Source organism: Lichenostomus cassidix, chromosome 3 (genome assembly GCF_008360975.1).
Source record: "Lichenostomus cassidix isolate B80296 chromosome 3, HeHo_3.0, whole genome shotgun sequence".
Classification (NCBI taxonomy): Eukaryota; Metazoa; Chordata; class Aves; order Passeriformes; family Meliphagidae; genus Lichenostomus; species Lichenostomus cassidix.
The window spans coordinates 1685765-1703683 of record NC_139483.1 but is presented as its reverse complement, the minus strand read 5'-3'; the positions used below and the strand labels follow the sequence as shown (position 1 = coordinate 1703683).

At 40.1% G+C, this 17919-nt stretch overlaps 1 protein-coding gene across 2 annotated transcripts in view; it reads right to left on the bottom strand.

The window, feature by feature from the left end:
- Positions 1-4543: 4543 nt before the first annotated feature.
- The window catches only part of SLX4IP (SLX4 interacting protein), a 70970-nt gene continuing 57594 nt past the window's right edge, over positions 4544-17919 (bottom strand). For both annotated transcript variants that reach the window (XM_085054009.1, XM_085054010.1), the window contains 2 exons: positions 7826-7935; positions 4544-6323 (listed from right to left, as the gene is read on the bottom strand). In XM_085054009.1, coding sequence (XP_084910135.1) covers positions 5489-6323; positions 7826-7935 — 945 coding nt within the window. In that variant the 3' untranslated portion in view covers positions 4544-5488. The remainder of the gene's footprint in view (positions 6324-7825; positions 7936-17919) is intronic.

Here is a 17919-nt window from a genome sequence, read left to right as displayed (position 1 = left end):
AGTTAATCAGCTCCCTGCCAAGCTAAACTGCATAAGGTTATGCTCCCTGTTGCTCCTTGAAGACTGCCAGATTCTGCTCCTTATCTGTCAGGCCTCAGGTCGAATCCAGCCCTGCCTCCCAACTATCCCAAGCCCAGGGTGCTGCCCTGCCATCTGCGGAGTCACAAGGCAGAGCCTTCATGGTTTATAGGAGTGCCTGCAAAGATGAGAAGTTCTGACAAGGGAAGTACCAAATTCAGCCTTTTCCTCCCCAGAAGATGGAAGTGATTGTGTAACCTCCCCCTCCCTTCTAACAGAAGCAAGAATATTTGAGTATATTTAACAATTTTTTTGGCTTCCTCTTTTTTCAGCATTGACAGCAGTGGCCATCATAGTTACTGTTTACCAGTGCACACAGAGTTTAGCGATTGCTCCCAAAAGAAGGAATACCCATTAAAATAGCTGTGCAGGGATTAATTCCAGTTTCTGGCGGGGAGGAGGAGGAGGAGGAAAGAGGAGGAGAGAGGTGCAGGCTCTGTGTGGTTCAGCAGCTGCTTCCCTGGCACTGGGGCAGCAGCAGAGCCATGCGGGATCAGACGGCGTCAGACTGGAGTCCCAGCCCAGATCTGCCAGAGAGCGCCTTCTGTGATGTGCAAATTGTTTCAACCAGTTTCTCTACAGGGTGGAGAAATAAATCTCTATTCCTTTCATTCTGGAACAATGAGATCATATTGATATTAAAAAGAGGCATGCCCAGCTCTAGAATTAGAGCTCTAGACACTCTTCTTTAAAGATCTGATGCATAAATGAAAAATATAATTATTATGCCAGCAAGTAAGGCAGTTATGGAGCTAGAGTACCAATTCCTACTACTGAACTAAAGGATTTAACTTGGACAGAATGGGAGCAAACCGCTGAAATTCTCATTCACAAAAGTCGTGCTGTCAGCTCTCACAGGAACAGATTCCCAGCTCTGGAATAATAAATGGATGGTAAAGAAGGTAGGACAGTTGTGGCTAATTTCCCAGACAATTTCCACGTTACAGATTAAATGCCTTGTGACACTCTATCATTTCTGCAACTTTTAGGATTTCCCAGCATAAGACAATATCAAACAAGTAACAATCCCCCACCTAAAAATGTCACTTTATTGCTACCATGGAAAGGACAAGGTCATGCACTAACAGATTCTATTTGAATTATCTGGGGGAAAACAGTGGACAAAAGGACTTGCGTGTATTGATGAAAGAATTTGCTGCTCCTTAAGCAGCTTGCTTTACCTTGGAGACACTGCTTCCCTCAGTGCTGCCCCAGCTGTCAGAATAAGCACTTTCAGCTCCCTCCAGGTTGAGCTGCCAAGCGCTTTGATATCCCTCTGATGAAAGGCTCCGTGCACAGCCCTTCCCTCAGCCCACATCTTCTCCTTCACACGGCTTACTGGAAGCGAGTGAATGTTTATTAAAAGGAGAGAAAAGCACAAAGCAAAGAAGTGAGGAGTGCCTTTTATTAAAGCTAATTTCTGAGGCCAACCCACACTTCCCACTGCTGGCAAAAAAGCTCAGTGTTATTGCCTCTGTTTGCTGCAGTCCATTTGAATACAGAACAAAACCTTTCACTGGGTACTGATAAAGCCAACAAGATAACTACTCATAACATGCAATCTGGGAGAGTCTGTATTTCACATCTTTCTTATTCCAGCTGCAAACAGAAAAATATTTCCTCCATTTTTTTTTCTTTAGAAAGAAACCATTTTCCAGTCAAAAGCCAATGAGATGATGATGCAAAAGGTCAATTACAATTCAGCCAACACAATCCACATGCTGAGCAGTGAGATGGAAGGAAGTTCACACTGACCAAATAAACACCTTTGGAAGCTACTTAACACCTCACTTGGTCAAAACCTTCTGTAGGAAGGGAAGTTTGGGTGCTCACCTGGCAGGTAACACCAGAACCAGCACAAAGTTTAGCACCCACAAGATCTTGGGATACATAAAACCTTCCTACCAACCAACACTGGGCAAGGAAGATTTTACATAAGCTGCTTCCTCTTTATAAATGGTATGTAAAAGGCTGGTCTAGCCTTTGATATATGTTTAACCATAAAAGTCCACTAAACAAATATTTTAACTGCTTTGATGTAAAGAATAATGGCAACCATCATCAGCACACATTAGAATGTGTTCCACTAGGAAAGGACTGTTCGTTATCAGCAAACAGCACAGACCAAATGAACCAGATGATTCATTAAAAATAATAACCCACCAAAGCTGGCTGGTTTAGGATAAAAAAATGAACCAAAGACATTGTTTCTGTGCTTCAATGTTAGTTTCAGAAGAGAACAGAACCTTAAATATTCATTACTTTTAAAGAAATATATGCCAATGCTGCACAGAAGCAATTTGTAATAGAAAGCCAAGACTTGCAAACTGCTAATTTGACTTCAGCTCAGTTTCCAGTTCCTTTTTTTCCCCCTAAACTTGATTTAGGAAATAAGATTTGTGGTTCAAGAGCATGTCAGACCACACCTCTTCCAGTCCTCAGGGTGCAGGTGGATGGGTGATAAAAACACAAAGTCTGAGAAGAGGACTCTGGGCTTGAAGCAGGGAGAGAAGAGAGACATGGACAGAGCCCAGGTGTCCCAGCATCCCCCAAAGCACCACCACGTCTGCAAAAGGGAAGCTGGTATCAAAGTCCTGCTGCACAGACACAAGAAAGCACAGGTTTGATCAGCAACACTGTCTAAAATCCAGAAATAACCATAAATCCAAAGATTTTTCCCTGAATAGTTGCATTTCTGAGAGGATTCAAGACACAACTATTGACACTAACAAAGCTCAAAACCACACAGTCCCAAAGAGCCTAGCACCTCTCAAGACAGTAAGGACAGAAGGAATGATGCCACTGTGTACTTGTGAGGAATCCACCTGCCTTTCTTCTGACACTCCAGGCTCTAAGACCTTCAATCACCTTACGTCTCTCACTGTTGCACAATCACTGCTTTGAAAGGATGTTCCAGGCATCAGAGAGGAGATGGAAAAGTAACATGTTTAAGGTATTTTAAAGGTATTTATTTAAGGTAACATTTTTAGTGTATTTTAAGTAACATACCAAAATACCCTAAAGGAAAAATTGAGTGTTCTTAGCTACATAGACAATCTTTTAATCTGCCCAAGCCCCCTAGAAATGTATGACATTCATTTGTAAGAGTGCAGGCAGGTATGTTATTCAGTTAAGATTAAAACTAAGTCGTAATTGCAAGGTTAAAATATATATATATACACACACATATATAAAACAACAGTATGGGATGATAAAAACTATATGTGGTTGCCCTCTGGTTTCTGACACTTCAGTTATCTATATTAAGACATTAATATAAACTATCAAATTATTCTAACTATTCTCATTTTTCTGTTAAATACTTCATTAAATATCCCTATACATCTTTCAAGTCCATCAAAAAGGTGCTTTTTACTCCCTTCCTGGCCCAGTATCTCCAGTGTATAAAAAAGACAACAGTAAACATACCTCAGGCTCTTCTTCCTCCAAGCCAGGTTCTTTGCAGCCTTGGTTTTGGTGGTACAGGAAAAGACCTTTCAGCAGAGCCTGGAGCTGGGTAAGGGTTAGTAACCTGACTGCACAGCACTGAGAAACATCATCCAAACAGCTGAAAGAAAAAAGAGAACATGTCCTCCAGATACATGCAGAATCCTTTTCGTTTGCAGCAAGTGCAGAAATTATTTCCAGCAGGAGGAAGCTGTACAATCAGCTTACAAACAGTCTTGCTGTCAGCTGCTGAGCTGCTTATTCTCATCAGGACCTGGGTTACACCACCAACTCTAATGTTCATGGATGTGAATCATCTCCTTAACCTCAATGAGATACCCACAGTCGTAAGTAAATGTTACTGAGATTTTTCTCAATTGCTTCACATAAAATCATAATCACAGAATATGCTGAGTTGAAAGGAACACATCAGGATCATTAAGTCCAACTCCCAGCCCTGCACAGCACCATTCCTAAGAGTCACACCATGTGCCTGTGCACTGTCCAAACGCTTCTTGAACTCTGTCAGGCTTGGTGCTGTGACTGCTGTCCTGGGGATCCTGTTTCAGTGCCCAACCACCCCCTGGGTGAAAAACCTTTTCCTGATATCCAACACAATTTCAGGCCATTCCCTCAGGTCCTGTCACTGGTCACAACAGGACAGAGACCAATGTCTGCCCCTCCTGTTCTCCTCACAAGGGAGTTGTAGACCACACTGAGGCCTCTCCTCAGTTTTCCTCTTCTCCAAGCGACCTCAGCTGCTCCTCATATGGGTTCTCCTCAAGAGCCTTCACCATCCTCCTGCCCTCCTTTGGACACCCTAACACCATTTTATCTTTTTTCATATTGTAGTAGCCAAAACAGCCCCCAGGACTTGAGGAGAGGTCAGAGCAGAGCAGGACAATCCCCTCCCTTGCCTGGCTAGCTATGCAGGGCCTGGTGCATCTCAGGACATGGGTGGTCATCCTGGCTGCCAGGGCACTGTGGTCACACTGATCTTAAGAATGATGAAAGCAAATGGGCTTATAAATTTATTTTACACATTTAAAAAACATAAGCATGAAATAGAAAAGGTACATCTCATTAGCTCATTAGCATACAAATTTAAAAAGCAGTATGAAAAAGCCCTGTGAAATTAAAAATTATCTCAAAATAAGAATTAACTGGGGTATCACTAACACATCAAAAGGAGTGTGATGCACGCACACAAGCAAGGCCTGATTTTGAAACACGTATGCATGAAGATGTGTACATATGTTTATATACAAACTTCCCCCAACAGCAAAGTTTGCACATCCAGGTGTAAATATATCAGTCCAAATATATAAAAAAAACAACCTTCATTTTCCCCAACAGTGAATGCATGATGACTTGTATCCACAACATGGGCTAGAAATAAATGTTCATATCAAAACTACACAAGCAGAAATGATAGTTATTTTGAAATTTCTCTGAAAAGGTGGGCCTCAAATTATCAGCTATTTAAGACTTCTTTGAAATAACTTGAGTTTGCTTTATTGTTGCAAAGATCATGTGAATAAACCATGAACTTTCTAATCAGAGAAAGGATAAATTTTACTAAAATAAAAACCAGCAAGATACCAAATAACTGCAGCTGCTAACAGATCACACAAGGGGTTTTAACTTTTGCTGTCACCAGCTGATACGACTTTTTAATAGCACTAAATATATATAAATCTAAATTTTTGCTTAGTTAATATTATTTTATAAGAGATTTTTCTTTCTATAAATATGATGCTGATTTGTGCAATAATCATGTCAAACTCCTGAAGACTTAAAAGGATTATCTTGATTACAGTTCCAAATGACTAAGATCCTTAGTTAACTAAATTTTCTTAAAATGTGTTCTCTAATTTTGATTTCACCTTTTTATAATTTTCCATCATTTTAAATTGCTTTCTACTCTTTGCTTTCGCACAAACTTGGCTGACCACCCACACTATCAAGGCAGTATTTCGGATTTTGACTTCTTAAGCCTTCGCAGTTTTAACTTCCCCAGACCATTTTCCACGTCTTTTTTTCTTTTTTGGGAAAGCTTCTCTGAAGACACGGAGTGCAGTCCTAGACACGAAGTTGGCACTGCAGACAACTCCTCAGTGGCTGTGCTTGGCTCATTTTGGCTTGTCTGCACTCCACTATCGCTCACAGAAAAAGACCAGGAGGGGCTTTTGCTCAAAGTCAATGATTTCTTGTCAGCCACAGTCTTTGTCATGTCTTGCTTTGAAAACAAACTGGAATTAAGGGGTGTCTTCTCCTCCAGGAATGGACCCAAACAATTATCATCCCACTTACTCACTTCTGCATTGATAGAAGTTAAAGGAGTCCTTTCAGAGGACACTTTTGTGAAATGCTCTGACTTCTCCTCTGAACCACAGGTCTTTAGCTGAGCCTGTGTTTTGGCCACTCTTTGATTTTGTTTTGGACCCAGCAGTGCTGACTCAGAGCTGCAGGGAGGGTTCTCACTCAGAAGACTCGCCTTCAACCACTCCAGAGAGTGAGGTTTTTGCTGGCTGCGAACATCATCTGGCTGTCTCTGATTAACATCATTTCTCTGCTCTACAACAGGAAGCTCCAAGCTGCTCTCAGCTGTGTTTGTGCAGTCCTTCAGCAGGCCTGGACTCCTACGTTTCACATCAGACCGAGCACTGAGAGAAGTCTGACAGTCGTTCTTTCTGTTCTCTGACTGGGAGTCTGCCGAGCCAAGATACACTTTCTTGGAGTCCTTGCTGATTTGAGGTTTGCTTGCACTACTTCTCTTTGGTTTTGTCCTTTTTACACTGCAATAAAAAGGAATTTTGTTTTTTAAATTAAAAAATAATCTTTACTGCCTCGATCCACCATTTTTCCAACTCTGAAACACCACTTCGGCCATCCTCTTTCTGAACATGGAAAAAATTCCTGTATATCACCTTGAAAAGCAGCAATGTTTGTCTAGTGTGGATAATACCAAGTACTATCAATCTGATTTTCCACTGCACTAGGGAGAACCCTATTTATTAATGACTAAGCCATGAAGGAGTGAGTTCACACTCTTTTCCAAGAGGCAGAACCGGATTCATTACAGATGTTAAAGGTCAACACAGCAGAAGTGTATTGAATTCCTTTCTGAACTGGCTAGATAAAATAGCATTTCCTAAGTGCCTAAATGATTGCAAACCATTCCCATATACCCACATGCATAATGCATATCTACAGGACAGAGGGGGCAGGCGGGGAGGGGCAGCGAATGCGTCTCTGTGTGAGAGCTCCTAATCTCTGTTTTAGAATGTTCCTCTGGAATTTTTCCCAGGATGTTTCAAAGCATTACTTTAAAGTTAACCACCACTCATCTAGTATCAAGCCCATTCATCTGGCAAGGACTTAGGTAATGCAAGTAGATGATATTCTAAAAGGAATTATACAGGAAAATGGGATCACAAGGGACCTGATGAGTGTCAGTACATAAACACTCCTCAGCAGTGCCTTACCTATGGATCTGGATTTCACACAGCCCATAAGATGAACTTTATGCTCAAGTGCTGAAGCTGAACTTTGAGTCTAAACACATTACTACAGACAGCCCAAGCTGAGAGCACCTTTTGGTGCTCAGCTGCTGCTGAGCAGTTCCCAGGTCAGCATATCTAACTCTTCACAAAGAGGGCTCATCCAAAACAGGTAGAGCTGGCACACCTCCAAAGCTAATCTCATTGCTAAAGACAACACAGATGAGACAACATGGTTAAAAAGAAAAGCTGCCAGGGTTCACAGCAAATCCTTGATTTCACAGGTGATTTGGGGCTGCTGGCAGCTCACACAAGTCCAGATGGCATCCTGGTACTGCGGAGGAGCAGTGACATGTTCAGCTGACCAGCTCACCCTCGCCATCCAATGCACCAGGGACATTCTTTAATTGACCAGTAATCCAGATTCTCAAAATGAATAAAGAATACATTTGTGAAGTGTTTTTAACCAGATTCAAGCATCAAGTATTTATTTTGGCTCAGAGCTTCATTCAAGGAAAAACAGCCTGTTTTGACTCTGCCTAATGCTATGTGTGATATCTATGTGGGTTGTAATAGCTTTCTCCATGTCGTAAAAAACACCACCAATCATTTTCTGTGCTTATCCACACTAAAGCTGTAATCTCTTAGTAATTTACAACAATCTTTTGTAAAGTAGTTTATATTATTTAAAATTTTATTACATAAGATAGAGTCCACCAAACCAAATTTTATCAATTATAGATTCAAAATCTTAGAAAATTATAGTCTAATAAAGAAAGAATAGAACAGTGGCATACATTTTTTTCAGGATGTCTTGCTTTAGTTGGTCACTCAGACTAATCTCATGCTTCTTGTTCTCAGCAGATTCAGTAAAATACTCAGATGTCCCATTGGAAAGTTCTTCTTTCTGCTCCAAAAGAAAATACAGGTTTAAAACATGACACATCAAGCTATGATTATTCAACAGAAAACTCCATTTCTAATACTGAGATTTACAGCTGTTCTTTATTATTTTGATCTGAGCAGTCTAAGAGAAACAATTATTTTTAATCTTTTAATATTCGGGAGTCTAGTCAGTTCCCTCCCCTTGACTCCCAACCAACATATTTTGTATGCTAAAATACACCACAAACAAACAAGACAGCAATGTAAAGGATGTAGCTTTCCAAACCATCTGAGGAAACTGTTGGCAAATATTTGACATCTTTGTGGCTCAAACTGTGACAAATGCCAGGAATCTCTCTTGCAGACAGGAGCATGCTTGTCAGTTTTTTTTCTGAAGAGACTGACTGGCGCAGTGGTCTATACACTTATTCTCAGAGGAATTCCCATAATTTTCCATACTTACAAAAAAACATGCACAGTGTTATTTGCTCACTGAACAAGGCAAGGGTTAAAACTTTTAATTCTAACATTTAAACACTCGCAGCTTGTAGTGGTTGGCTACTACAGGACAACAGGGGAATTCTTTCTGGTCTCAGCTAACAGCAGCACCATCCTTTTATATAATACGAGGTTGGGGCGAGCGGGAGGGAAGGAAAATGCTCTTTTTCTTCAAGCTGTGAGCACTTCCTTTCACAATGAAACAATCTCAATCAGAGAAGGGCCATTTGCTGATTTCACTATTAACTACCACATACTCCAAAAAAGCATTCTCTGAGGCTATGGAGGAAAAAGAAGCGGTAAAGTCAAGAAGAGAAGAGGCTTTGTGCATCTCTTTGCCTTTAAGAGCAATTTTCTCCATCAGCCTCCATGATGCAGCCTCTGACAGGGGCTCCCCAAATACAGGGAGTGCTGATTTAGCCCATTCCTTGGTGAAGTGAGGGCACTGGAACCAGATGGTGTGGAAGAACTGAGGGACACAGAGAAAGCCAGCAGAGGCACAAGGCCAAAGCTTGTACATGACCCCTGCCTGGAATATCCCTTGGGTACCTGTTACCTAGGGGAGATTACGCCCTGCCCATTTTTACTTCTGTTTTAAAGGAGAGGGCAGGAGAGACCTCCATGCTCTTTCCAGAAGAAATAGCCAGTGCAAACAGCTTCCTGTTTTGCCAGCAGAAGGAGCACAGTCAAGCAAAGAAGTAAAGCCATTTTGGCACTTAAAAAAAAACTACGCCTGTTCTGAGCCTTCCTTTCAGAGACAAGGTACACAAATGTGTGCATTGAGCAATAAATGAAGTTCTGTCCACTCATGGTGCAACGAGTGTATTTACAGCAGGCAGAAAACACATGGAGCATACATGCAATGTGATCTCAGCCTCAGAAATCAAGCTGAACTAGTTTAATCTGAAGGATTAATTGCTGCTTCTATTCTTGTTGGAGGTAGATTCCCCTAATTTGACTAAATATATTTTCATACTTTGGAAGCTATTAAAGACAGGAATACTATTAAGATACTCAAGCGTTCTGCTAATTTTAAAAGAAGGCAGAGAAGGCGAAGTCTGTGGAAACTATTTTGATTTCCAGCAACAGTCACACAACTTAGAGGCTGAAGGATCTTGCACAATCATTCTGCATCAAAGCAGCTGGAGAGCACTCATACTTGGCCAGAGAGCAGGAGCCCATTTGAGTTCCTGCTGGGTGGAAACGGGTAAGGTTAATTCTGTTAAACGTTCTTCACTCCCCAACCGACCAGGCCAGGATCAGCAGCCCACTATGGCAATTTTTGTTGCTGGGGCGAACAATGCATGGAAAGTAGCCCCTGGTACAAAATCCAGGGGAGGACTGGGGATAGTTCCTGTCCACACGAAATCACTGCTGCAGATAAGCAATAAAGCTCAGCTCTAACTGATCACGAACCTGCAGGATCGGTGTGGTCCTGCCAGGGTGTGAGGAGCAGACCCTGCAGAGAGGCAAGGATGACCAAGTCGTCACTTTTGAGTCGAGTCAGGCTGGAGTTAATGTTCCCAAGTTGCAGGGCTAACACATTGCTCACTGCGCTGTCATCAACCTTTTGTTTTGCTTTCAAAAAACTTATCACATAAAGCGGTGACAGAAAGGGTTAAGGCATCAAAAAAAGTAAAAATCGAAATGATTTATATGTGAAACACTTCTGAACATGCCCTCTAAGTACAGTAGATTTTCCCCTCGGAACCACACCCTGTAAGTGCTGTATTTTGAGAGCTGAACAATTAACATAAGGCATATGAGTCAGTCTTTGAAAGACTCTGTGGGAACCAGAGAGCCTTTTGCTATTAGGAGTGATGTAAACTCCCTAAGGCTGGAATAAGTCCACAATAGAAGGCAGAGAGAGTCATAAATAACAACAATGGGCACTCCATATACTACTAAGACACACAGCCATTATTGGTGATACTTCCTTTATTTTCTTTATTAGACTTAATAATTTTAGTTAATTAAAAGAAAAATAAAACACACTGTCTGTTTTGGGAATACTATTTATTTCCTATGGGAACTTCAGGACTTGTTAAAGAAAGAAAAAAAGCTAATCCGCTCTCATCCTGTCTAGTAATCCCAAATTCCTTTTAGGCAGTGAAATAATTAAAGAAAAATATTCCAGGCATAAAAGGGAGGACAGCAGAAGCAGACATCATATAAACAATGACACCATGACAGAGGAAAACGTCAAAGCACCGCCAGACTTGTGACTCGACTCTGAAAGAGCTGCAGGGAGTGGGATTGCTGCTAACAAATTAAAACCACATTTCTTGGCAAATTGTTAAAGACAGACATATTTACATTTGTATAGAGACTGGGTGGGCACAAAAGATTAAAATGCTTCTCTAGCCCTTGAACTGCCAAGTTCTATTAGAAATATGTGCTCTTAAAATCCCAGGGTAAGCTCAGTCCTTTTTGTCACTAAAACGGCAGAGAAGGGCCTGCAGAAGTGAAGCTCACAAAGTCTTACCAGCCTACCTGCTCATGATACTCCCCAAACCTGATGTTAAGAACCTTAGTTAAGATCCTTAATACTTATCCAAAGAGATGTCTGGGGCAAGAAAAACCTCTATCAAAACCTGCAGAGAAACACGACTGTTAGGTATAGAATTTGGGGGTTTTTTTGATATCTTACTCAACTTACTACTCACTCAGGTTGAAAAAGAAGCCCTCAAAAATGTAAAAGTGGTTGCTGCCATCTCCAGCTCTCTCCAGGACAGCTGAATTCGGCAACACAGCATTAAAGATCTGTTAAAGAACTGCCCATGGATGGGCACTTGTGAGGAACCCTTGCAACTCATTACCCCAAAGAAGAGTGAAAGCTTTGGCCTTTTCAGCATGACAACATACTCATACAAATAACTCTTTTTTTTTTTTTTTTCCAGTCCAGTACTGGGTTGAAAGAGAAGTTTCCAAAGTGAACACTGCTGTCTCCCTTTCCTGCCTCTCTGGTGTCACACTTTGTAGTTGTCTCTTACTCAGTGCCACAAGCTTATGCACCAATAAAGTAACACTAAAGGATAACTGCATTTCATGTCTGGTTAACAAAAAACCCTACCAACACCATAATAAAAACCACAGTTTATACGATGCACTTATCAATGTGGCTCATCAAAATACATCAATGGGTTCAAGAAATCAATTTTTATACCACAGTGGCAAATGGGAGTGGACTATAAAGATATTAATATAGACAAAGCCATGAACTAAAGTATTATCCCAGGCACACACAATAAAACTAAAATTAGTGAAATGAATAAGACAGAAAAACGCTTATTTAGGGGAGCTTTATGTAAGCTTGCAATTGCATGATTTCTCTAAGTGTCATTCTAAGCTGTATCATGAGCTCAACCATCAAAGATAACCTTTAGGTTTCAGAGGTGTCCTAAGAGGTGACTGACAGATCAGAGAGGTCAGACAGGACTCCTTCCAATCTGATAAACAAAAAGGGCTCCTTAAAGCAAGTGAGGAGGCTTGTGAGGGAAGGATGAATCAGATACTACAGTCTAACTGATAAAAAAGTGACAGAGACAGGACTTTGGGTCTCGTCTCCTGCCCTCTCCCAACCCACATGAAGGAAAAGCTTCCCACAGTTTCAAGATGCAAATTTTTTGCATTTCCAAAGTAGTGATGCATCGGTCCTGGCAGTTCTACTTATGAACTCCAACCACATCATAAAACACTTGCAGAAGTTTTCCAAGTACAGAAATGGATATTATTCTCAACCTGAAATACAGTTCCTTGATCGGATTTGTGGAATATTGCTCTAGATTTTAAAGTTGACTGTCCTGCTCTAAAAGTCAGTAAATTCCAGTACAAACCATTAAAGATCATTCCATGTTACAAATTGGAGTACTGGTTTTGCTTTTGGAATAGGTATTTTTAAGGAATGCCGGTGGTTTTCAAAAATACTCCAATTTCAATCTTGAAAAGAATGTAACAACCAGAGCAAACTGCATCTCTCTAGGAGAAGCAGAACTGTTCAACCTTCCCATAACGTGGCACAGAAAACAAAATCAAACTCCTGGATCAGTACACTCTTCATTAACTACCACCAAAATTCCTTTTATTTTGACACCACAGATCTTAAGTTTTGCTTGTCAGGAGACCCTATGGTCTGTACTATTTAGTCCAAGCATTAGCCCCCATTACAAGCCCCCATGATACACATTCCACTTTCTTAAAACACAAGGTGTGAACCCAAGTTTCTCACTCAATACGTAAATCCTGGCAATTACAAACATTCCAAAGGTCCCCTAGGTATCACCAGATTAGCTTAAAGCTCATGACTTCTATGAGGCAAATGCCTTCTTTTTTTGAAGTATTTGGTTCAGAGTTTAACTGTATTTCACATACAGGAGGAATCCCAGACTGTTCTGAATGTAAGAAATTCAGAGCTCTCTAGATTTGCATTTGAGCACTTGCTAAAGAAGAGACAATAGATTAATTCCTGCTGTAAATGGCAGAGAACAAATGAAATGTGATTTTTCCTAAAACCTAGAGGTGCAGGGGAGCCTTTTTATAAATTCAGACCTATCTGTAACACAGTGAGCAAATACCCCCACACACTTTCTAAAGGCGCAGAAGTGCTCCTGAAACAACCGATTTATTTACATACTGAGCAGCACATGACACAGGCTGTGTGCATTTGCTTGAAGGCAAGAAGTGCTAAAATTAATGTTAAGTAATTGAGCTATTAATCATTCTGATTTTATATACTGATGCTACAAGATTCAGATTCTATCTACAGAGAAAGTGTCCACTGATAAGAAATGCAGGAATAGACAACAGCTTTTCAACCGAAATAACTTCTCTCTGGAGAAAAATTTAAAGCACATTAACAGTGAATTTTCACTTTTTTAAAGGAAACCAATGTCTTATAAGCATGCATCTTCAGCTAGCCATTCCCATCAATTTTAGGCTCTTGACTCCAGCAGTTTTGAAAGAGGACAAGCATGCAAGACACATATTTCATACTTGAAAGAGTTTTTTAATAAAATAAAGAAATATCAATTTTATGTGACACTTGACCCTTTCTCCAGCTTACAAACCATGAGAGAATATCAGAAACAGGCCCCCCTGTAATCCTGTACTACAGCTTTTCACAGTCTGGCATGAGGATGCTCTATCTGCTCACCAAATCTAACTGGGTATCAGAGTCAACCAGTGCAGATGTCCATCAGGATCACCCACCAGCAACACTGAAGCAAACTTTGCATTCACCCTTCCAGATACAGCACAGGTTATGTGACATATGAGAATACTCCTTAGAGTACATGATGTACACAACAAAGTGATTCAGATGCTCACAACTTAAATACTTACAGGGAAAAAAAATCTGGAAAAAACCCACCCATCAATTTTATGCTCTTTTTTCTTTTTATGCAATTACAATATGCAGCAACAACTGGAGGAGATCTTGAACAACTAATAGTCTTGATTTCACTAGTTATACAAAAGCAAAATGTGTAAAACAAGAATAACTGCACACCTCAGGAAATAATTACTGTTCAACAATTTAATATTTCAGCTTGGTTTCCAAAACAAACACCACTATCACCTCCACCACCCTGAAAGCCCCCAAGATTTCTGAGCTCACACCGGGGATCTGTCCCTCCAAATAATTTCAAATAATTGCAAATTGTTCAAGGATCCTGCCATGAACTCTACCATCATACATTTCAGTTTCCTGTTTAATCAAGTTATGAACTTCCTATTAGTTCTAAGAGATTTCTGCTGAAGGCTGAGGAACAGATTGCTCTTCAAAACAATTTTTAAAAATCCTGTCAAATATTCTTTACTCAACAGGAATATCAAGAATTATTATTAAAACCTGAACTGAACTAAGTTAAAACTTTTCAAGTCCTAGTGCCATCAAAATCTTGTAGGTGCACCACAGTGAAATAAAGCTTTTAACTCCCTGCAGTTTTAACATGATCCCTGTCAGCCTTCCCTCTGCCCCTCTGCCAGGGGTGTTTGTCCTCTCCAAGTCTGCAGAGCGGAAAGAGCAGAAAATCAGATCAAATCCACACAAACCACCAGCATAAGCTGTGACAGCAAGAGTGAGAGGGGAGAGGAAAACAAGGGAGGTGAAAGGATGATGACAGATGATAATATCTTAAATAAACACAAGGCTTTGACAAATGGGATATTGTGAATGCTGCTAAGTAGTTAGATTTAAATCAACTGGAGCACTCATATAAGAAGCAACTACCAAAATGAGTAAAAGATTACTCAATTTGTCCCTACTTTTTGAAGATTGCTTCATATGGAAATCATTTTATGAGCTTAATCATTTATACTGCAGCTACAGGACCATCTGAATTTCTGCTCTGCTTCACCTGGATTTTGCATAATGAAGCACACTTTTATTGAAGATGTATTCCACTTACTTGTTGGCTTTATGACAATAAATATTACTTTTTATTTCATTCCATATATACTGTATTACTTTGTCTGCCTTTCAGATAAATAATGCTACAGAACAAAGATTTTTAATCAGTTCCTTGCAGCAATATCTTGGCCTTTTTCCAGTGATCACACAGTTAATTCACTCAGCAGTTCACATGAGCACTGCAATTGCTCTTTTCAGTAAAAATACTGTGCATTTATCAACAGATGATTTTCATTTACAGCCCTAGTGCCCCTCTACCCAGCTCTGAGAGGTTTCTCTGAAGGTCTCCAAAGCCTTCTCTGCTTTTGACTAATTGAAATAATTGTGTCAGTTTTCATTTCATCATTTGTCCACTTCTCTGGATAGTTACTACAGCAGACAGCAGTGAGGCTTTTGCCATGCAGAAAATAAATCAGTTTGTAAGCTACAAGAAGACACTCCGACAAGTTCAGACAAATCTCACCGAGGCAATTCACAGCATCACTGCTCTCAGGTCTGCTCCCTCCCCTGTTGCAGGAGGTTCCTCCCCACTGCAGAGCTGGCAGAAGGAAGCACACACACATGCCCCAGCTGCTCCCACCAGCAATTCAGTGCACCAACCTAAAATCCAGGGAAATTCGGTGTGCACGAATCCACAGGACTGCGATATACAATGCAGGCACACAGCCCTTTTGGCAAATGCTGCTGCAGAAGTGGTAATCTCCAAGGAGAAGAGGCAGACAGCTGGGACAAAAGGCAATATTGTAAAGCTGCTGTAGCTTGCTTTTTATGACCAAGTCAAAGACTTGAGGATCATTACACTGAGATGTAGTTTCTCAGAGACAGCATCCCAATGATTCAAGCTAATTTAAAGCTCCATCAACAACGAAAAGGACCCAACATGTGGTCTTGCCAAGGATCAACACTGAAGGGATCTGGCTGAAAGAGAACCATGCAAACAACACCAAAAAAACAAAACAAAACCACCCCTTATTTTCAGAGGGATCACTGAATGAGCCCAGCTCCCCACACATGCCAGCACTGACACACACTGTAGACAAGAATGCCCAGGGAAGTGAAGACAGGAGGAGAAGAGAACATGAAGGACGAGCAAAAAAAGTGACAGAAGCTTGAAGTGTCAAAAGTTTAAGCTCACCAAAACAATTCTTTGCTTATTTCACTAATGTGGTATTTGGATAAAGTTCATTAGTGCAGTTTGCCCTCTCTGCCTTTTTGAAAGAAGTACAGAACCCTCTTCATATTTACCAAACTATGGCTTAGTATTTTTCTTCTGTTTCCTATAATGACTGAAAAGAATCCAGCCTGTTATCTAAAATCCCAGAACACTATATTTTATAAAATTTAAAAAAGGATAGTAACATTAAACAAACAGGAACAAGACAAATATTACAACAAATGTACCATTATCATGTGTTGTGGATGTTACTTCCAAACCCAGGTAGCTCTCAGCTGCTACCTAAAGGGTGCTTCTGCTCCATTCATCCAAATCCTGGCTGCGTGCTCCTGCAACATTTTTTTGTATCACAATTGGCAAGTGTGTGGGTACAGGATGAGTTCAGTGAACTGACATGATGGAAAACTAATCCTCCAATGAAAAACAGAGAAACTTCACAAATAAATACTTTCCTGCTAGATCAAGTCAATGAACTAATTCATTCTTGACTGAAGAATCACTTGGTCCATTGTAACCAGAAAGGAAAGGAATATGTGGCTGGATGTAGAGGGGATGTGGACTGACCTTTTCAGTAGTAGCCCACCAGCACAGCAGTTTCACTGTAATATTTTATATAGATATATACACACACATGCCAAGTTAGTCCTTACAGTGTGAATTGTGCAATTCTATTTCACAGCATTTCCTTCTTCCCCTACCCAATCTGATATCACTTAACAATAAGACTTTAAAGTATTTAAAATAACTGAATTCCACATAAAGTCTTGTACTAATCTTTACAAATTACTGCTATCTGAAGTTTTCATTCTACTTTCCAACAGACACAGTATTCCAGCAGCATACACTCCACTGGGACAAGTCTACTAATTACAGCTAAGTGTTCATGTTTGAGCCAAAGAACCAGAAGCCTCTTCCCAGCACAATCAAAACCCAAGCAAATCCTGTCACTTGGGCTCTTAAGAGTTTTAAGAATAAGAATTCTCTAATTCTCCTGAAGTATATTACAATGACACAATTTATAAATCAGACACGTATGACGAAGATGATATAGTTTGCTTTTATTTCCCTGCTAGGGATTTAAAAAGCATTGGGCATATCTTTAGCACTTTTCCATTCATGTGTACCTTTGAGGGGTTTTTTTGTTGTGTTTGATTTTTTAAGAGCAGTATTCTGCTGGAAAATAACATTTTAGTATAATATTCTCTGTAAGTTAACAAGGCTCAGTGGAAACCCTGAGACTTTTTAATCAAGACAGGATCTCCTACTCACCACTTTCTTTTCTGATTTCACACAAATGGTAATTTCAAATTTCCACTTTCATATATCATCTTTAGCTTAACCTCCTTCATGCTTTCCCTAGAAGTGCTTCCTCTCATAGATTCTAGAATAAAGCCGATGTGGGTATCAATGAATACTCCATTGTTCACACATTTTCAAATGCTCATAAGCTTTCCACCCATTTCCACTGTTTCTGCAGATAACCCATTTCCAATTTTCCATTTTAGCTCTCTACATAATAATAATTGAGAAAATGTTGTCACTGACAAAGGTGACTAATCTCTCCAGAACTCTTATATATTTCCCTGGGTTTCCTCTTTTGCCATGTTCCCAAGACTGTCTTCTTTTTCAAGATAAAAAATTTGAGATTGCAAACATAGTTTGGTAAAACAGGAAACAATGGTTTTATGTTTAAACTTAGCATTAATCAGCCAGCCTATTCTTCCATCTTTTCCTTAAGACTTCCAATTTGCTGATGCAATTTCAATAACTTGCTATATTGTTTCTTTAATAGAGATTTCCCTTCTTCCAAAACACTTATTACTGCCTGCAGCCCAAGTTTTAAATATAACCACAGACACACCCATTTATAAACACATCCTAGAAAATTACATATCAATAGATTTTCTCCTATTTTATTTCTCTCC